Consider the following 21,156-nt stretch of genomic DNA (forward strand, 5'->3'; position numbering starts at 1 on the left):
TTTTTTTTTTTTTTTTTTTTTTTTTTTGACCTCTTCTTGATATAACTCAATGCCAAATTAATTCAAAGTTTGAGCCCAATAAGAAGTAAACAATTAGCTCTACCAACAAACAAGTGGTTATATTTTGACACGCTAAATCAAATAAGGATGTGGAATCATATTAGACAGAAGAATCCATAATAGAAGCAACTCAATGGAGGAAAAGGCATACCAGGAACAGATGCCATGTATAGAGACCCATCAACTGAATCTACTCCGGACAAAGTATTTGTGGGTCCAACTGAAAGACACGCATATAGACCAAATGTAATATAGTTCCTTGAATAAATTTGGCCATCAGTAAAAGTTAAACATGAACACCTACTGTGGCTAACAAATAATATAGCAAGTGACCCAGCTTTTGCCTCCACAGCTAGCTTGTTAATTTCAGGGAGGATGAAATTAGCTACGACTTGAGAACTGCATTCCCCTCTGTTGATGCCAGTTAAGAGGCAAGCCCGATTGAAGCGATATACACCAGAGAACTAATGGTTTAAAAAAGGAATGAAGAAAACTTATAATTAGATATCATAAAATGTAACAAGCAGTAGGATGAACAATAAGGGCTTAAAAGAGTGCTTAAAATGCAGAAAACCACCTAATAATCAATATTCATTCAATGAACGAACAGAGCTGAAAACTACTACAGGCCTTCTTACCTCAGCAACTGCAATGTCAGAGACTAATCTTCCCAAGATGACATACACAGGAAACAGATTATGTGCCTGCCCACCCCCACCCGAAGTCCTAGAAATTGAAATTGTCATCTGGATCCTACAGATTCAAGACCAAAACTAATAAATAGTATATATTAAAATCAAGTTTCAAAATCCAACAATGGAAACCACCGCCATTGAAGAAAGAGAAAGAATGTAATTGACAAAAGATAACTACCAAGAATGGAGGCATAGAGGTTCAAAGAGAAAGCAAGCACAACTACCTAACGAGAGGAGCAAGAATGAATTCATACCAAAAGGAATCTAAACAAGGTTCCTCAATGAAGTTTTCTTCTCAAAAATAAACTGCTACCATTAACTACACAAATTTAACTAATCATATAAAAAGGTCGAAAACACTTGGGACTTCTTTTTTTGAAGTTTTCTCTCACCTCACTTTGAAGATGTCTCCCCTCATTAAGGCTCAAACTTAAGCAAATCCTTAAAACTCCTCGTTTCTTTAATTTATCTGAATCTAAAATTTATCTTTGGTACACCAATTCTTTTGACATGCAGTGTACTTGCCTAATTATGGCATGTATCTTTTTTTTTTTTTTTTTTTTTTTTTGNGGGGGGGGGGGTGGGCACACCTGCCTGCACTTCAAAGGGAAATTATGCCTCAATGTGCATGTGCGCTTAAAAAAGCATTGATTGACGGTTCAACACCTTTTTTGAACTCTATATTATAATTTTCCCATATTAATGAAATGTGTTTTTCTTAACCAAAAAAAAAAAAAAGATCACTGAACGTGAAAATGGTGAAAATGATGTCCAGAGGAACCAAATGATACTATATTAAGCATTCTGATATGAAACCTAATTCTTCTGATAGTTGATATAGAGAAATTTTGAAGAGAAACCAAAACAAAACCAATTACCTTCTTCTGTGTTCTGTCTCTATTTTGTAGCTTAAACATCTTTGAAGAAACAATGGCTACAATGAACAAAAAAGAAGGATTAGTATAATATGGGCCAAACAACACAAATATGACAATTGCATTTTATTTTCGATCAAAAACTCCCTCTGGATAAATGAACTAGAAAAGATGGAATGACATTTCAAAACTATCCAAACTTTCCATATCAATCTCAAGTTGTTCTTACGAGTCTTGTCTCATTATATATCATGTATTTTCTCCAATTTGGAGAGAGAGAAAAACAAGCTAAAATGTATTACATTTCTAATAGCACGACGTTGAAGAATGTTATAGAGTTCAACTGGCTTGCAGTAGAGTGAGAGGCTCTCTTCTGCAGCAATTTCCTCTTCTTCAGATAGATGAACACGAGATTCTACACGGCACATCTGATCTGCGTTTCTGGAACAGCTGGGAGAGCAACTAAAGATTACTAATATGCAACAACAGCAAAGTTAAAAGAAGAAAGAACAAGAACAACCACATAAAAAGGTAGACAGTCAGAAATCATGGAGGAAAATTTAAAATTCTCTCTTGAGGCATATGAACTTAAGCACTGAAGTTCTTCTACCACAATCACGACCCTCCCTGACACAAGAACTTCTCACAATAGTTTTTCCATATGTGTTGGTGATTGTACAAGCAACGAACTACGAAGTTACATGGTACATCCGGCCACAAGAAGTTATCAACTCTTACAGCTCATTTAAATCTCGAAAGTCAAAATATTTCTCAGAAGATACGATCCTTCCAGAAAAATCAAAGCTACAAACAAATCTTACTTCTATTACGTTTCATTAGAGAGCTCGAGGTTAACAAGACTGATGGAAATAAATAGCACGTACGAAGTTTCACGAGTCACGAGAGGTATGCCAGGCATTCTTCTCCAGCAATTTCAATTACAATCTCATGGCAACTCTAGACTTACAAGGCTTGACGCCCCCAACACATCCCCTTTACGCATCCGCTACAGAACACTGCAACATTTGAAACGAAGAAAGATAGAGCCTCAACACTAATTCAAATACCACTACACATTAACAACACAAGAACCCCCATAGCTGTTTCGCAACTCATTTCCATAAATTTTAGCTCAGATAAAGAGATACGAACTTCCTAAGGCTATGCAGGAGACGAATCGAAGTTTTCTCAACTTCAAGCGGTCGAGTTCCACCCAAAAAAAAAAAAAAAAAAATCATTCAATATGAAAATAGGAGAAGCTTAAACAATTAGAGTGTAGGAGCTCCAATTTTACAAAACGAGGAAAACCAAGTTCTCCAAATTTAACAAGCTCGAACTCTGAGGCCAAAGGCGCTTCAGCAACAAAATGAAACTACAGACAGAAAATTAAGCTGAAGATAGAAATGGAAATGCAGAAATAAGTAGAACAAGTGAAACTTAGCGAAATTAGCATCGAACCTGGTTCCATTCATAGTAAAAGCTTACCTACGGTAGCTCAGAGTTCTCGATGTTGCTCCTATGTCGGTTCAAGCACAGAGAGAGAGAGATCGATAAGATATAGAACGGTGATTACAACGAAAAATGGATCGAACTGACACTCACAGTCGCAGCACCAGCAAGGTAACCTTTGCCCTTTGGAGCCTGGAAGTTCTTTCGTTTTCCTTTAATTGCAAAAAGACCCTCGTAATTTTCATTTTTTCCAAATCACCCCAATTTTCTCTTCAAATTAAAAAATATCCCATAATTTTTTATTTTTCTTTTAGTTTAACTCCAAATAAATAATGAGTCATTTGGTGTGTTCGTTCGTGGTTAGAAATCTCAAGATCCTAATAAGCTTCTATATTATACTTAGAACTATCTCGAGAGGTGTTGTATATTGGGGCCGTTCCTCTCGTTAGATCTCTTAATGGTCAATCGAGCTTGACAAGATCTATCATGTTAGTACTAATATACAGAATTTGTGTGTTCGTGTCCTCCATAGACTATCTTAAATATTATCCAATCAAACTTGTCTCGTCGTTGTCGGTGCTGAATGAGTGGTGTCTTATATTCTTCTTTCTCCTGTGCTTTTTCTTGGGATCTCTTTCCTTAATCCTATATTTCCATATTTTATATTGTTTAACATTGACTTCGATGAGTAAAATTTCCATATTATATATTTCTTTAATATATTTTAAATGCTAACGAAGATGAGGGAACCCTAAGAGAGCCGCCGACTCCAACTACCGTCCATGTACGATCCATACTAGATCTGACCAACTACCCATCCTACCTCCTCTACGTTCTTGACAGCCCATCTTTGTCTCAGTAGAGTCTTTCAGTGGCATGTTTCGGTCCTCTTCCCCATTACTTAGAAAAAGTGAGCCACCGGTTCAGGTACAAGATACTATCATTACCGCCTGGACAATTAGACATCCACCCGTAATCGCAACGACCCAATTGCAAGAGCGGATAATTAAAATTTATAAAATATGTGATAATAAAAAATTTGAACTCCAACGAATAATAGTCATTTTCTTCTACGTTAATTTATTTCCCAAAAATTTAATATAAGTGTTTCAATATCTATAATTGTCAGGTTTGATACGAGATTTAGTATGTAATTTTGGTAATATAGACTGTAAACACATTTTTCTAAAATAAAAACATTTCACTTAATTCAATGCATCCAAATATGCATTTTTACATTAACTTCACAACCATGTTTGAATAAACTTAAAATTTAAATCGGTCTCGAACCAATGAAATGGAGTCTTGTGTATGTTTAGGCCTAGATTAATTGCAGATCGGCCAAGAGTACTATAGTCAACTTTTAGGTCACTCACTGATATATTATCAAGTAATTATTATTTAGATTTAGTCTGTTTTTTAGTCGTTGAATTTAATTTAAAAAACTAAAACTCGATAATTACATAATTTGTATTGGAGTGGATTATTATGAATATTTAAAGCTTTATAATATATTTGTTTATAATTAAATATTTAAAAAGTTAAAAGTATTTAATAATAATAATGTATAGCCTCTTAAATCATATTTGGGCGCGTTACCTTTATATTAAAAAAGGTTAAATATAAGATGAATATTTAAAAATATCTAACATGTTACTCTAATGTTAAGGTCGAGAAAATGCATTCATATACATGTACATACCGACGAGCCTTAATTTTTCATGACTGTTTTTTGGGTTCTATTCTATTTCTACTATGGTTATATGTAAATAATAGTTACCTACACACGGTCCATGCACATAGACACTAGGCAAGCTTGTTAACGTAATAATTGCACTGATTATTAGAGTCAATGCAAACTCACGTAGTTAATTTAAATATCATATCATAAATAATAACACACAAATAGCACAACACAGTACGTGATATTCATACATCGAACAACTTTAGTGTTCAACTTGGAGCTATTAAGTTCATCCTAGATTCACTTATGATATTGCATTCATTAAGAAAACCGAGCTTAATGTCCATTCATGGAGCGAGTACAACTTAGCAATCCTAAAATCAGTCTTACATAATGTTGAATATTATTAACTATCCAAATGGTAGCTATATTAATCTGGCGTTAATTCCATCATAAACGAATTTTAGACTGTTTAAATAAGTCAAATCAAGCTAACCGAGTCAACTGAACCAAACTACACCGAAATGAGCCATGAGCCATGGTTAGGGACACTCAAGGTCCATGACTGGCTTACTTCCTCTTATTTTAAATAAAAATAAAATAAAATAAAATAATCGAAGTGAGATTTAAAATTGGATTACCTTTCATATGATTTTTAGGATATAATTAACAATATCCAAATAGAGGAACAAATAAGAAAATAAAATAAAGATGAGATAAAATATTGGAAAAAAAGAATAATGAATTTAAATATATTTGACATAAATATCCTAATTCCAATATAGAAAGTGAATTTTGACGGAACCAAAAAATTTAAAAAAATGGAAAAAATTAAATAAAAAATTAGTTAAAATATAATTTTAATCATACTTTAACCTAACTAATTTCAAGTATTAAAATATAGTATTTATATTTTTTATAAAATTTTAAATGGATCATTGTATTAATTAATTGTTGACTTATATATAAAAAATAGTTTATATTAACTTTTATTTTAATAGAAACTAATTTGGAATATTAAAATGCGAAAAAATAAAATAAAATAAATCTCAAAATGGAAAATGAAAATAAGCCATAATCAAGTACAAGAGTCTCCACAAAAATCAATATATTGCCAGACACGTGGCGAATTTCATTGGTCAAAAGAGTCATGGCTCTATGAATCCAACGGCCGAAATTGCTCGGAAAATTAGACGAAAATTTAAGATAAGGGCAAAACCGTAGTTTCATAGAAGGAGAAAATGGTAATATCACCACGTGTTTCTTTTTTCTTTTTTTTTTTTTATAGAAAAAATTGATAGAAGGAGAGAGAGAGAGAGTTGTGGTTTATTGATGAATCGATGAGCAAATTTCTTCCAATTCAAATTCTCTTTCTCTTTCTCGCAGCAGTTTTTGATTGAGAGAGAGAGGAGGAGAAAAAAAAAAAAAGAAGGAAGAAGGAAACCAGCCTTAGGGTTACCAGTTTTCTCTTTGGTTGTTTGTTTCTCGGGAAAAATGGTGAGGGAATCGCCGAGAAAATGTTCCCATTGTGGATTGAATGGACATAATTCGCGAACATGCAGTAATTTTGCGAAGGGGAATAATAATAATAACTATTGTGTCAAATTGTTTGGAGTTAATTTGATGGATAATGGAGATGAATCTATGCGGAAGAGTCTCAGCATGGGGAATTTGAATATTCACGTATGTAATCACAACGCCGCTGCGGCCGGAAACAATGTCGCCTGTTATAATGCCGCCGTCGGTGACGAGGGTGGCTATCTTTCCGATGGCCTGATTCATAACAAGAAACGCAAAGCCGCTCTTGAGAGGAAGAAAGGTACGTAATCGTTTTTTTTCATTCAAGAAATTGCATCATAAATCCCTATGTATTCTGAGAAATTTGTGGAGAAAAAAGGAATATCAAAGCGTTTGTATTAAATTTTAAGCCTATTAGTTTGATTAGCGGAAATGAATCTAACTCAATCTTTGATAATACGTATTAGTAGAGATGTCGAATTCGGAGAATTGGTAGATTGTATAGAGTATAAGTTTTGTGAGATAATGCAGGAAAGCCATGGACTGAGGAGGAACATAGAACCTTTTTGGCTGGTTTGAAGAAGCTGGGGAAAGGGGATTGGAGAGGAATTTCAAAGAACTTTGTGACCACACGAACACCAACGCAAGTAGCTAGTCATGCCCAAAAGTACTTTTTGAGGAAGATGAATGCAAACGATAAGAAGAAACGCAGAGCCAGTCTTTTCGACATCCCGGAAATCAAAGTAATAATTTGTTTTCTCAACTGCTTCTTGACGTGTGTCTCGATCAACTTCCCAAATGATTTTAGCCATATTTGTTTTAAAACTTATAAACACCACTTCTATCGGTAAGTTTCTTTGTTTTATTATCTACTTTTTGTCGATACCAATCTATTTTTCGAACGAAAAACGACCCGAAACTTCAAAAACTAAACGTCGAAACTTAAATGGTTATCAAATAGGAGTTCTGCTGGAAAATTACTCTGAATATGCTTTTAACTGTTGTGTACATTGTGTTATGTTTATATATATATGTATAGAACAATGTTTCTCAAGAATGCCAAGCTTCATCATCTTCAATGAGGGCTAATGGAGAAACGTCACAAATTCTGCTGCCAAAGAACAGTTCTGAGAATCAACAACAGGTGAAATTCTCATCTCTTTGATCAATTTCTGTTTATAATCTGTAAGAAATGGGTGAATTCAGCTGTTTTTACTGTATATGAACATGGTTACAGGTCAGTAATTTACCAACACAGCTTATCAATCGATTCCCTCATCTTTGTTTGGATACTCCTCATTTCGTGCCTTCAACAACTGGATCACCAGCCTCTGGTGTTGCAAATTTGCATGGGATTCCTTATGTGGTAATTATTTTGTTCTAATCTCGGATTAAAAACTTTAGCGTTTCTTAGTCATAATAAAGAAATCGTGAGAAAATAAGCATAATGAATGGCCGCTCGTTGGTAAGGCGAGAGCTTCAAGCTTGATTTCTGGTAGCGCACCCCCACACACAAGCACCACCCAACGAAGGGCAGACGAACCTTCTTTCTAAATGGGGTGCCCAGAGCACCTCATGGTGAACCAAATATGAACATAACGAGACACGACGACTCGGTGTCTCGTACGTAAAACAGAACAAGTAAAGTAGGTGATGTAATGTAATGTTTGATTATGGTGACAGGTGGGAGTTTCCCCTAATAATGTTCCAATAATCCCTTTGGTGAACCTGGGAAGAAGATCATCAGCTGTTATGGCAATGCCGAAGAGCCCAATAAGGACAAGTAGTCCGAATGCAGCAGCGTTGGTAGCCCATCCATCTGGTATTCCTCCTTCTCCAAGGTCTTCCCCTCAAAGACCCTTGATGATGCAGTTGCAGGCGTCTGCCATGGCAGCCTCTTTTGAGACAGATGCTCTAGAGCTCAAGATTGGACTGCCCCAATCTCCACAGGCTAAGAACTTGTCTTCTCAAACTTCTGGAGCCATTAGAGTTATATGAACCAACAAGAAAAAAACAAAAATTAAAAATTAAAAAGAAATGTGAAATTTATCTTCTATAAGAAGGTTAATTAGAGTAAGAAAAAGTGTTAATTTTTTGAATGAGATGTTTGTTTTTGGCCTCCTCTCTATGCATGTAATAGGTAATAATTGATTTGTAAACCATATTCAATTCAATTTGATATTGTTTGCTTCAATCTTGTATGGATGAATTTTGCTTATAAGTGGTAGAGTAATTGACCATCCATAGATGAACACGGGTTGTTCACAAGAGCTTTAGCTCATTTTGTTGAGACATCAATTATCAATTTAAAGGTCGAAGATTTGATTTTAATTTTTTAATCATAATTGTTATGTTTAAAATCATTATATAATTTTCCTGATGAATTAAGTCTTTCTCAAATATTTTTTAAATTTTAATTCGACTCAAAATAGGAATAAAATTTTTTAATTTTTTTCTTCATTTTTACATTAATATTTATTTCAACATAGCTTGAATTTTAATATTTTGAATTAGAGTTACATGATGAAGAACCTTGAAGTTGTTGTTGTTATTATATATATATATATATATATATATATATATATATATATATATATATATATATAAATATATATATATTTTTGTTGAAAAGTGAATTTCATATAAAGTAAGAAAAATAATATATTGGATAAAAAGATTATGTTGAGTTAGGTAGCAAAGTATCGAGACTCAGTAGTTAATCAACAACGAAAGTTTCCTTCTTGCTCATAATTTATTTAATAGAAAATATCTTTTAAACAAATTCGATTTAAATAGGTTCATATATTATTTCTTGGATCGAAACATAAGAGTAATTATTAAAAAAAAAAAAAAAACTACTTTCACATTTTGATATCAAACTTTTACATTCGATCTCTAAACATGTCAAGTGTCTTAGCTACACATTTTCTTCGAGCATATTGATGAAAGCTTGGTTTCTTATTTAAAAAAAGTGTACGCAAGCTATTTTAACTCTATACTTAAATACCGTTCAAGATTTGTCGCATGTACGACAAAGTTCCCCGTCCTCAAACAAAGCCTTCTTGGCTCATACATAAACTTATATTGAATCTAAGATGGCTATGCAGGTGTTCCCAACTACTAATGTAATGCAACTAACCATCGATAGTGGCAGGTAGTATAAGCCTTGAGCCATTGAGATTAGAAAACTATGAAATGACCCATCAACACAAAAAAGAAGACAAATTTGAGCATTCTTAAGCTCTACCATTTGCTATCTAAAGTCAGAAACATAAAGCATCCAAGCATTCTCCAAACAAATATAATGAGGCAAATAAACTGAGAGATGGCTTGAACTATACCTCTAAAAGTTCCCTACACGGCAGCTTAAAACAGGTATTGGAAAGAAGAAAAAGGAAATACTACTGCTTTGATAATACAGAAAGGTATAGAGTGACAATTCAAGGTCTATTTGAAATGAATGGGATTTCAGATACTTTATAGAGAGAGATTTGATATTACGTGCACAATGCACACTTGCAATGGCAGAAACAACCAACTAAGAACAACATCCACCCTTCTGGTTGACGGGTTGCCCCTGTAGCTGCACCGTTGGTGGCCTCGCATTGTTCGCAGGCAGACTTGCCATCCTGGATGCAGAGCATGAAGATTAGTAATTGTTCAAGTGGTCTACAAAACGAAACTAAGTTGAAATATTTGGTTTTTTTTTTTTGTGTCATTGTATAACGACCCTAGATTGCTACTTAACCTAAAATCGCTACTGTATATAGTTTTAAATTATTATTTTCGTATAAAATGATATTGATATGTATACCATACATACTTTAGGTTAAGTAGAAATCTAGATTTAGGTTAAGTAGAAATCTAGATTCGTTACACATTCGATTGAAATTCTGCCCACAAGAGAGGGAGATATACCTATTTTTAATGTCAGCAGTCATGGCCATAAATGCCTGCTCTACATTGGTAGCATCTTTTGCACTTGTCTCCATAAATGGGATCCCAACCTCATCAGCAAAAGCCTACAAAAATGTGAGATCGTCAAAAGAATTTTACTCGGTTTCTCATGCCTCCGAGGCTTGCAGTAAAATTTAAGTCAACAAATCGCTTTTACCTTTGCTGATTCATAGGACACTACTTTATTAGGAAGATCACACTTATTGCCAACTAGAAGCTTGTTTACGTTTTCACTTGCATAACGGTCAATTTCGTTTAACCATTGCTTAACATTTTCAAAACTCTCCTGGTCTGTTACATCATAAACAATCTGAACCAACGAGGGAAACAAACTCAGAGTTCTGTGATTAGAGAAAAGTTGCTATACCGGAGCTATAATGCATAAAACTTACTATTATGCCATGTGCCCCGCGGTAGTAGCTACTAGTGATGGTCCTAAAACGCTCCTGTCCTGCAGTATCCCACTGAATACTCCAGAAGTCAGAAAAGAGGACTTGCAGAAAGCCTATGTATGTATGTGTGTGTCACAATATATATACGTGTGTGCGCACGTGTAGAGAGAAAGTCTCACAATTTGGAGTTTAATTGTCTTTCCATCCTGCTCCACGGTGCGTATTTTCTAGAACATCAAAATCCTTAAGTGATCAGAGCCCAGATACATAATTAAAACAGAACGGGTTTGAACTTCAAGGATCATAAAAGCTTACAAAATCAACTCCAATGGTACTAATATAACTATCCAGATATGAGTCATCCTGTATATAAGATACAAATGAAACCAATCAGTAGATGAAACTCCAAGAAAGCAACTATCTAAACAAGAAAAACCCTTGGCAAGTAGGCAATTTAATAACTGTCAAAATGGAAGAACAAGAAAGCAATTTCTTCAGTATCATGAGATGTCATGCCACAATTATCACAATAGTGAAAAAGATCAAGGAGCTATCGGATCCAAAACCTTCCACTACAATATATAATTCCCAACTCTCCATCTCTTGTTCGAAAAAGCTTTTGAAACTTTCTAATTCAAACATACATTTCATTTGCTTTGCCGCTTCGGATCTACGCAGTTCGAATGGATATATAACAAGCACTATGTGTCAACATTCAGTAATCCATAACATAATAATCTAGAGGTAATCAAAAATCAATTTTAATGAAGATGAAGCGTGTAACCTAAGAGTTACAAATGTTGAACAGACGATGATAGAGTAATGAATCTTACAGCAAATCTCAATAGAAGACATGATTTGCCAACTCCAGAGTCCCCAATAAGCAAGAGCTTGAACAAGTAGTCACTATCAGCGAAAACCAAATTAGAAAAACAAAAAAACTCAAATGTTACAAACACAATTACTTAAAAGTTACAATCATGAACATCCACAGCTTACGATGAAAATTTATCTGGGTATCTGTTTTACATTCTTAAGCAACTGATTTAATTAATAATCATTTGCTTGAATAAAATAAACTTAAAATAAATATCAAAGCAAGCAGTCGTCCAGTTCGACGAACAATGTTAATAATTCAAACACTGAAAAGGCAAATTAGTAAAAAGCAAACCAATAGGGACAAAGAGAATTGTAACTTATCAAATTTTCATTTATTTATAAAAAAATATATGATGCCTAATGCCTTCGCATCCAAGAGAACCAAAGTTCATATCCATACACAGAACAAAGAAAAAAAAATGTCATCCATGAAGAGGTCAAGTTGGAAATTTTCAGAAAAGGCAAAATTTTCATAGATAATCTCAACTCTAAAAATTTTGGGGAGACCAATTGGTGGAAAAACAATAGAATTTCAAGGGTATTATATATACGTTTTGAATTTAAAAGAAACTAAAAGGTAATTGGCCCCCTCCTATCTACATAAAATTCAATTCAATTCAATGGTTTGTCGACCAATCAAAAATAAGAACGCTCTGAATTCCGTTTTACTTAACCGAACAAGAGCTTTGAATTAGAAGATTCGATCAATCCAAAAACAATCGAATTCATCCACCTCAAGAGAAAATCGTTGATTACAAAGAAAAATGAGAATCACAGATCTAATCCTTAAATGGACAGAATATGTATATAAAAAAACAAGCATCAAACATAGGAGAAAGAAAAACTGAAACCTAGTTATTGAAACTATCCTAATGGATCATTGTCGCCAAACGAAACAAAACAAAACAAAATCAAAAGTTATTCACATACGGGAATCGCTTGAAAAAGATTCGATCAATAACGCGACTTACTACTCAGGATTCATGATTGTTGGTGGAATGCTGATCTAGAAAGGGGAAAAGCGCAACCGGATTAGAACCGGTCAAGGTAATTCAGACCGGTGGGCGATCCAAAGGGCAGAAACGAGAGAGACGAAAAGGAAGAGAGTGATGAAGTCGACGACAAAAGGCAGAAGATGAAATAAAGATTTGTAGAACTGAAGAACGAGAAAAATGTTTGAAATTCGCGTTTTTCACCACAGAATTTTCTGAAATTTCTTATTTTCCCTTAATTTCTAAATATTCGCATTTCAACCCCTTCACGGATGGGATTTGAAAATACAAATATTTTACTTTTTATGTGGACCTGTCATTCTGGGCCTAGTGGACCCTGGCCCAATCAACTGCGATGTTAACACTTCATTTAGTCAGTGCATTGCTCATCTTAAAAGGTGGCCGAAGGAAATAAGTGCTTCCAACAATATTAATAAATATATATAAGAGAAATTCTAAATATTAAGATCTAAATCTAACGATTTTAAAGAAGTGATATGGACAAACTCGTCGTTGTGAACACGGTGTACGCAGTGGTAAAGTAGTGATGAGATGGGTAAATTGGTAAGAAAATGATGCGATGAAATGATAGCATCATACAAAAGCCGACTCAGATATAAATCAACACGCTAGTAAGTACTACCTGAAAAGTTCCAAGATTTACCCACATTTGATCGTGTGATCTAGAGTTAGTATAGATAAAAATATAGTTTGGATATGTTGCAATAAAGATAAATTAAGGAAGTGATTGTTTTTGAAACGAAGTTTCAATAATTAAAAAGGTAAAGGCTAGACTTTGGACAACTTATTGCACCTTAATTTTCATGCGCTAAACAAACACACAAACAATGCATTCTAACGAAGTTGGGAGACGGACATGCATTGTTCTTCTAATGCTAGTGCCCCACACACAAGATTAGCTATACTTTTACGTCTTGGTCTTGTTAAATTACATTCACTCTTGCTTTCCTTGAGTATTTCCACACGTCTTAATCCTTCAAGTGACCAAAGCAATATTATTACTCCAGCTCGATCTTTCGACCGATGCATCGAAAGCCTCCAGCTCCTTCGGCTTCATTGACTGTGGACTACACTATCATTCCATCCTTCTGATATTTGAAAAAAAAAACATGAACATTTAGCCTTGAGGAATGGTGCTGAAAGACATAGGACAAAAAATCATCAAGAATTATGTAAACTAGATCAAAAAGTAATATGAAATGACTTGTTTCATAATGATCACAATTTTGCTATTAATTTAGTACAAATTTCACTATAGATAAGTATAATACTAATGGATTGAAAAGATAATACAAATACATGAACTCCAAATGTTTTTAAGAAGCAATTCTTCATCGAGTCAACAGCAGCAGTACCACTAAAAAAGGATGTTATACAATAACCATAACCATAAGCAAAGTGTATAAGTGATGTGCATTACCGTCGAAATGCATTGGCTTCAATATCAGATTTACCCTGTGAATAATACGTCCTACGACGAATACTCTCCTCGATTGTTGAGCTTCCTCCCTTCTCGGCACCATACATGCTTTTCTGAGCAGCGTCCAAGAAATTTTTGCTCGAGGGCACTGCTGCATTTTGTTTGGCTTCCAGTGCATCATCCTCAGCTGCCTGCTTCAAACGCCTCCATCTTTGCTCTTCATGTAACTCGGCATCCTGCTGCATCTCACGCAACCTAGCTGCACGCTCTTCTTCTGAAAGCTTTGTAGCAGGCCTACGGTGCTTATGGCGCGACTCATGAGGAGTTTCAGAAGCATTGGGTTCATAAGATCTCGATTCCCCCACTCTTCTGCTCACCTTTTCGTTGTTAGCATAAGAATCTCTCTCTCTCTTTGATCTGTCATGATGTCTCTCTGCAGAATCATGAGAATTGGTTTTGGATGACTTTAGATCTGACTGATCGTACGTCGTTTGTGCTGCATATTTCGAGCCTCTGTCATAGTTCCTCTCATTCTTATAATCATCTCTTCTCCTTCTATCTTCTGAATAAGAGTGATCATCATGTCTTGAACTCTTGTCACGATCATCTTTATGATCTCTCTCGTTCTTATAATCAGTTCTCCTCCTATCTTTGGAATAAAAATGATCATCATGTCTTGAACTCTTGTCACGATCGTCTTTATGATCCCTCTCATTCTTATAATCAGTTCTTCTATCTTCAGAATAAGAATGATCATCATGTCTTGAACTCTTGTCACGATCATCTTTATCATCTCTCTCATTCTTATAATCAGTTATCCTCCTATCTTCGGAATAAGAATTATCATCATGTTTTGAACTCTTGTCATGACCATGTTTCCTTCTCTGCCTCTCAGGGCTGGCATCTTCAGAATCATGATCTCGTTCTGGAGAAAAATGTTTAAATTTACTACGTCGGTGCTTCTTTCGATCTCTTTTGTGATCAGGATTCTTTTCCTTGTGTTTTTCCCCTTCAACCTATAAATATGTATGGAGAGAAAAAAAAAAAAAAAAAAAAAAAAAAAAACCCTCAAATCAATTCTTCAAATCAAACAAGGAAGGAAAAGAGCTTGCATGTAATCGCTCAAGCCCACCATTAGCCGATATTGTCCGTTTTAGCCTGTTATGTATCGCCGTCAGCCTCACAGTTTTAAAACGCGTCTGCTAGGGGAACGAATGCCAGCGAGGACGCTGGCCTCGAAAGGAAGTTGGTTGTGAGATCTCACATCGGTTGGAGAGGGGAATAAATTTTTTTTTATAAGGATGTGGAAACCTCTCCCTAGCATACGCATTTTAAAACTTTGAGGCTGACCGCAATATGTAATGGACAAAAGCAAACAATATCTATGAGTGGTGAGCTGATCTGTTACATTACACTACCAACAAGTGTCTATATACAAGCTAACATATAAGTTTAGAGAGTTTCACTGGACAAGAATGAATGGAAGAAGAATATTTCCATATAATTTCCACAGCCAATGCTTAATAGGATTGTAGGATTGTAGGATTGTTTTGCGATAAATGAGAAAATAAAACATCAGGGAAGAAAGAAAAATGGGAACTTACAGTCTTGCGAATCATAGCCATCTGAATAGGATTGTTTCTTACGCGTGCAAGAGCTTGTTGCTCACGTTGTCGAATGATAAGCAAAGGATCAGAATGAAGCTTCCTCCATGCGTCATTAGCAGAAGGAAGTTTATCCACAAAAAGAGCTCCTGGGACAGCGGCTTCCTGTAAAAACAACACAAAAATGCAACAAAATCATGATTGAGCACCGAAGACATAGCCAAAGTACACAAATTAACAGAACAGAGACAACGAGTAACAGTACCTTGGAACTAGATGGATCAGAGGAAGCCGCGGGAGTAGATGTACTCGGTAGGGTTTCGAGACTCTTAAATCCATCGGACTCGCTGGCTTTCCCGACTGCCAAACCCGATTCATAAAGAAAATCCAATCTCTCCTGCTTCCTGAAACGCCATATTGACCAAAATCCGAATATTAGCCAAATCGATCGAACAAATTAGACCCTAACCCTAATCCTAACCGAGGACACATTTTCAATCCTTATCTACTCAGAGATCCAATTGAATTTGAAACTCACAGACTACCTATAAAATATACAATTCGATCTGTAAACAACACGATAGAAGAAAGACAAAAGGAAAAACATACGGAACGAGGCCGGCCTGTTCTTGAAGAAGACGAAACTCTTGGCGCTCCTTCTCCTCATGGATCTGCTTACGGAGCTCTTCCAACTTCTTCTGCTCGGCCTCGTGCTTCTGCTCCGCCTTCCAGACGTTCTCTATGTTCCGGAGACTACCGGTGTGCCATCCTTTCTTGTTCAAGAACTTCAACGCCATGTCTCTAACCGAGTTTCACGTGGGAATCGGATTACTAGCCACAAGCGCTGTGGTTTTGTGAGGAAGAAGTTCGAGATTCAGATAGGGGAATCAGATCGTCCCCGTCGCTGCCGCCGCCTCTCCTAGCCCGCGAATTTTTCACCCACTAGTAATCTGAAAGAAACCCAACTGATATGCAGAAAATGATTAAATTATAGTTTAAATCGGACCAAATTTAAAGATTTTTTTTTTTATTTTTATTTTTTAAGTTTTAAAATATAAATTTTAGGTCAAATAATTTAGTGTTAAGTTATGTCCACGATTTATACCATTTTAATATATATATTAACATATTATTGGCATAAAATTCAAAAAATATTCCTAAAACCTAGTAGAAAACTCTTTATTTTTTTTAGGTAAATTCTAAATAAATAAATAAATAAGCAAGCCTTTTAAAATAAGATGTCATTTAATTTTTTTATTTTCATTATTCCAATATTTTTGAGTACTAGATATCTTTTCAAAATTTAAAAATATATATTCAATTTAGTCATAAATCCAAAAAATAAAAAAAAATAGAATTTTAATTACCTTATCCAATGTGTTTAAGAAATTAATTAACTATTAACAATAATTTTCATAATAGAAAATAAATTATTACAAATTATAAGACTAAAATACTATATTATATATGTATAATTAAGAGATTAAATTATTACTACCAAATTATTTCAAATCAAAATTTAAGCTAAATGGTAACTACCACCAAAAATAACCTTTAGCTAAAAAAAAAAAACTGTATCTAATTGTTGTTTTATATGCAAATTCAAAAAACCAATTTTGATTAAATTTTTGTGGCCTTATACATAGCATAATATTATCCTAAAATTATATAAGCTTAATTAATAAAAATTCATAAATTTTATATTTTATTTAAAAAAATATTCTTAAACTTTTAAAATTTTTAATATTATACTCGAGGTCAAAAATATTTTTGAATTTAAGAAGTTTTATTTAAATTTTTAAAAGAATTTAAAAATACTCTTAAAAAAAATATCCATGAAACTTTCCACAAAAATAAATTTATCTTATAAATTTTTTTCAAACATTATAATTTTTTTATAGTATTTTTAATAGACAATTATATATATATATATATATATATATATATATATTTTTTTTTTTTTTTTAAGTTTAAAAATATTTGTGAGGTTTTTTTTTTTTTTTTTTAATTAAAAGATACTATTAAATTTTTTAAAAGTTTAGAAGTGAATAGATCCAAATCTTTTAGTTCAAAAGAGTGTTCGTAATAAACATTCCATGCTACGGTACTATTGACAACGGCATGAGTAGCCGGTCGGACTCAATTAATAAAATTTAGTTGATTTAAAGTTTTGGCTTTTTGACCCCATATTGTAGGGTGGATTTCGAAAGATATGAAAGATCTCCCTCCAAGCCGTACATACGACTTTCATCGAATACGGCTTTCCACAGAATTCTATATGTATCTATGAGATCGAGTATGAAATTCTGTTTACTCACTTTAAATTGAGTATCCGTTTCCCTCCCTTTCCTGCTAGGATTGGAAATCCTGTATTTTACATTTCCATACGATTGAGTCCTTGGATTTCCGAAATAGTGTAAAAAGAGGTGCTTCGAATCATTATGTATTTCTAGTATTCAAAAACTTTTAGCTCGATCAACGATCTCATAAAAAACCTTCTATCTTATGGTACTATCTATCGAAAGTTTTATCGACAACATCAATACGAGTAGTAGGCAGTATCGTAATATTTGATACGAGGTTAATAGAGTCTCTTGATTTTGAGGGTAGAGGGAGTTGAGTCCAAGATTGGGAGAGCTTCGTTTTGGGCACCACCAAATTCCCTCTCGATTTCCCCCTCAACGTTCAATCCTTCAATTCTTGCTGCCATTGGATCCAATCTCATCCCCACATCTATTTCTGCACATTAAAAAAAAGCCAATTACAATAATAATAATTAAATTAAACCTAAATATATATATATGAATGAAATATTAATAATTTTTGTTCGATGATGAAAGTTCCACATCGGTTAATTTAGGGAATGGTCATGGGTTTATAATCTAAGAACACACTCTCCATTGGTATGAGGCCTTTTGGGGAAGCCCAAAGCAAAGCCATGAGAGCTTACGCTCAAAGTGAACAATATCATACCATTGTGGAGAGTCGTATTCGTCTAACAATTTTTTTTATCATATTTAAAAAAAAAAATATAAGTCAATTTTGAAAAAAAAAAAGAAAAAGAAAAAAAGTAGTTTATTATTATAAGAATTTAAATTGCTCGATACAATTTCTAAAAACTAAAAATAAATAGTTATTATTAATTTATTTTTTTCATTGAAATTTTGAAATATTGCTAAAAATAAATAACACTACAAATAAAAATATAAAAAATATATGCACATTTTAAAATTTTAAAATTTTAAGATATTAATATTATTTTGAAAGGTTTCATTTTATATATCAATAATAAAAATATTTTTTTAAAAGAAAATTGAAGGTATTTTTAAAGATTTTAAATGAATTTAAAAATATTAACAAAAATTTTAAAATATTTTTCAAAATCAGTTTTAAATTAGTTTATTTTTAAATTTTTTTCTAAAAGTTTAAAATATATTTTTTAATTTAGGAATGTTATGAAACTGTTTTAAATTTAAAATCATTATATAAATTTTTAAGTTTAATTTTTTTTAGATAAAAGGGAGAAAAATGGTATTTTTATTAATTTAGTTGGATGAGCGAAACAGGGAAATTTTATTTCATTTTCCCGGAAAAACCAATGGCGGGAAAGAAAGAAAGAATCGAAGGAGAATTCGAAATCTACCTGCGTTACATTACGATCTTCTCTTACCTGGATTGGAGAAGAACCACAGAAGAATGGCGCAGAGAACCAAGACGAGAGGAATCACATGAACAGCAGTTGCGGCGAACTTGACTCGCGCCTTCTCTCGCTTCACCATCTCCTCCGCTGGATAACTCGTCGGCTGCTCATTGCCGTCAAATGACGACGTTAATCGCAACGCCTGGCTTGGTGTCGATGACAGCGCAGGCGACGGGGAGGAGGACGAGTAGTATTCATCGGAGAATCGGTTCCAGCTCACCGATCGGTGCATTTTTTCTGTTTCTTTCAAATTCTGTTTCGCGATGAGATGAGAAGGAAATGGAGAGGCGGAGAGGCGGAGAGGCGGAGAAGCGAGACTGAAATGTGTGATGGTGCGCGTTGTATGCAGGAAACGGCAGGGAGAAAATGTAGCCGAAGCAAGAAGAATCGGCTTTTGAATTGGAACAAATCTGTTTGATGAATGACCTGACTGAAGGCCGAGCACATCGATTGGTAATTAACTTGACTTTTCTCGAATCTGACTTTGAAATGTGTGTTGGTGCGCTCGGTATGCTGGAAACGGCAGGGAGAAAATGTAGCCGAAGCAAGAAGAATCGGCTTGCGAATTGGAACAAATCTGTTTGATGAATGACCAGACTGAAGGCCGAGCACATCGATTGGTAATTAACTTGACTTTTCTCGAATCTGACTTTGTCTAAGTTTTACATTCGTTTACTTACAATAAAATTATATAATCCATACATGTAATCATATTGAAGAAATTCTCAAATGCTATCACCTATCTTTACTAAATATAAGAGGAAAATATGGATTCAATGCTGTTGATGCTTGTAGACTTGTTCTTTAATGAATAATTGTTTGTTTGGATTTGAATTCAAAATCAACCTTATTTCTGCTTAGTACTCGATTGAATCGAGTGAAATAATCAATACTGTGCGCACTTTGGACTACATTTATGATATAGATTAACTCATCTGAATTATTGCTGTACATTTTTTTATATGTAAGAAATCTATATTTCTTTTTTGTTCTTTCGAATTTTCATTTATCATCTCGTTTTATTTTTAGAATATTTCCTTTGAACTGTCTATAAGTGTATGCCATTACAAATAAATCTACAATTCATAAACGTTAAGTTATGCAGGCTAATTTTATTGTAATTATCATTACCTTCATAATTAGAAAAACTAAATTGAAACATCAGTTTAGCTATAACCTGAGCTTTATTCCTGGATTTTGATTGTATTGATGAAGCTCTTTCCTTCTGCAAGATCATTGCTGAAGAGAAATTTGAGAAAATCGTTGAAGTTGCTCTCTTTACATCTCTGTGGATTTTGTTCATCCACAAGCTCTTTTGCAGGCTTCGTTTTCTCGTCCATTCCCAAGCTGTGCAGACGGGCAAGGGTGGATTCACAGTGGCTCTTTGGAGTCCTTTGTTTGACATTCGAGGATTTTTGATATTGTCCATTTTGAGCATAAGTTCTCATGGCTTTGGTTTCCCAAGCTGTGCAGACGGGCAAGGGTGGAATCACAATCACAGTGGCTCTTTGGAGTTTGAGCATAAGGTCCATTTTGAGTATAAGTTCTGATGGCTTTGGTTTGGGTTTCCCAAAGGCCTCACTAATGGAGTTAGTATTCCTCACTTATAAACTCATGATCATTTTCTAAATTGTGAGACTTTCATCATCCAACATTTAATATATATATATATATATATCATTTTAAAGCTTGTGATTATTTTTTAAGTGTAATATTAGCAATAGTTTGTTTCTAGATGCATTTTTTAACTTCTTAAACAAATTTAATGTCAATCCAAATTTAAAAGTTTGAAGAATATTTTTAATGTTTTTTAAGCAAATTAACACAAAAAAAAAAAAAAAAAAAAAAAAAAAAAAAAAAAAAAAAAAAAAAAAAAAAAAAAAAAAAAAAAAAAAAAAAAAAAAAAAAAA

The 21,156-nt window shown here is 33.8% G+C and overlaps 5 protein-coding genes and 1 long non-coding RNA gene across 12 annotated transcripts in view; 2 read left to right on the forward strand and 4 right to left on the reverse strand.

The window, feature by feature from the left end:
• The window catches only part of LOC111486367 (polycomb group protein EMBRYONIC FLOWER 2), an 11,274-nt gene extending 8,004 nt beyond the window's left edge, over positions 1–3,270 (reverse strand). For 3 of the 6 annotated variants that reach the window (XM_023133482.1, XM_023133499.1, XM_023133459.1), the window contains exons 1-7: positions 3,116–3,270; positions 2,515–2,646; positions 1,933–2,080; positions 1,634–1,689; positions 699–813; positions 365–524; positions 212–280 (exon numbers count right to left, since the gene is read on the reverse strand). In XM_023133482.1, coding sequence (XP_022989250.1) covers positions 212–280; positions 365–524; positions 699–813; positions 1,634–1,689; positions 1,933–2,080; positions 2,515–2,549 — 583 coding nt within the window. In that variant the 5' untranslated portion in view covers positions 2,550–2,646; positions 3,116–3,270. Of the gene's footprint in view, positions 1–211; positions 281–364; positions 525–698; positions 814–1,633; positions 1,690–1,932; positions 2,081–2,514; positions 2,647–2,782; positions 2,823–3,115 lie in introns of all 6 variants that reach the window. The other 3 variants (XM_023133466.1, XM_023133490.1, XM_023133472.1) reach the window with 3 other exon arrangements.
• A 2,795-nt stretch (positions 3,271–6,065) lies between these two features.
• On the forward strand, positions 6,066–8,463 carry LOC111486425 (probable transcription factor At5g61620). Its single transcript, XM_023133567.1, has 5 exons — positions 6,066–6,582; positions 6,813–7,024; positions 7,321–7,425; positions 7,519–7,647; positions 7,965–8,463. The coding sequence occupies exons 1-5, from the start codon at positions 6,258–6,260 to the stop codon at positions 8,277–8,279; spliced, it is 1,086 nt and encodes a 361-aa protein (XP_022989335.1). The 5' UTR covers positions 6,066–6,257; the 3' UTR covers positions 8,280–8,463.
• Positions 8,464–9,583: 1,120 nt separating this feature from the next.
• LOC111486435 (ras-related protein RABD2c-like) lies at positions 9,584–12,745 on the reverse strand. The gene is made up of 8 exons (XM_023133593.1): positions 12,481–12,745; positions 11,464–11,536; positions 10,946–10,993; positions 10,810–10,857; positions 10,631–10,702; positions 10,396–10,548; positions 10,200–10,303; positions 9,584–9,910 (listed from the first exon to the last, which is right to left on the reverse strand). Exons 1-8 carry the CDS (start codon positions 12,492–12,494, stop codon positions 9,820–9,822), a joined length of 603 nt encoding a protein of 200 aa, XP_022989361.1. The 5' UTR covers positions 12,495–12,745; the 3' UTR covers positions 9,584–9,819.
• Positions 12,746–13,315: 570 nt separating this feature from the next.
• LOC111486415 (pre-mRNA-splicing factor cwc25-like) lies at positions 13,316–16,528 on the reverse strand. 2 transcript variants are annotated; one of them, XM_023133545.1, is made up of 5 exons: positions 16,156–16,528; positions 15,812–15,950; positions 15,547–15,711; positions 13,943–14,958; positions 13,316–13,610 (listed from the first exon to the last, which is right to left on the reverse strand). In XM_023133545.1, the coding sequence occupies exons 1-5, from the start codon at positions 16,341–16,343 to the stop codon at positions 13,598–13,600; spliced, it is 1,521 nt and encodes a 506-aa protein (XP_022989313.1). In that variant the 5' UTR covers positions 16,344–16,528; the 3' UTR covers positions 13,316–13,597. The 2 variants fall into 2 exon arrangements, with proteins under 2 accessions (XP_022989313.1, XP_022989323.1); XM_023133555.1 differs by lacking the exon at positions 13,316–13,610 and having other exon boundaries at positions 13,727–14,958.
• Positions 16,529–18,103: 1,575 nt separating this feature from the next.
• Positions 18,104–19,498, reverse strand: LOC111484483. Its single transcript, XM_023131111.1, has 2 exons — positions 19,217–19,498; positions 18,104–18,285 (listed from the first exon to the last, which is right to left on the reverse strand). Exons 1-2 carry the CDS (start codon positions 19,476–19,478, stop codon positions 18,128–18,130), a joined length of 420 nt encoding a protein of 139 aa, XP_022986879.1. The 5' UTR covers positions 19,479–19,498; the 3' UTR covers positions 18,104–18,127.
• A 119-nt stretch (positions 19,499–19,617) lies between these two features.
• LOC111484490 lies at positions 19,618–20,606 on the forward strand. Its single transcript, XR_002718504.1, has 3 exons — positions 19,618–19,699; positions 19,773–19,866; positions 20,568–20,606. It is a non-coding gene; the product is annotated as an uncharacterized LOC111484490 (long non-coding RNA).
• The last annotated feature ends 550 nt before the right edge of the window (positions 20,607–21,156 follow it).

Source organism: Cucurbita maxima, unplaced genomic scaffold (genome assembly GCF_002738345.1).
Source record: "Cucurbita maxima cultivar Rimu unplaced genomic scaffold, Cmax_1.0 Cma_Scf00001, whole genome shotgun sequence".
NCBI lineage: Eukaryota > Viridiplantae > Streptophyta > Magnoliopsida > Cucurbitales > Cucurbitaceae > Cucurbita > Cucurbita maxima.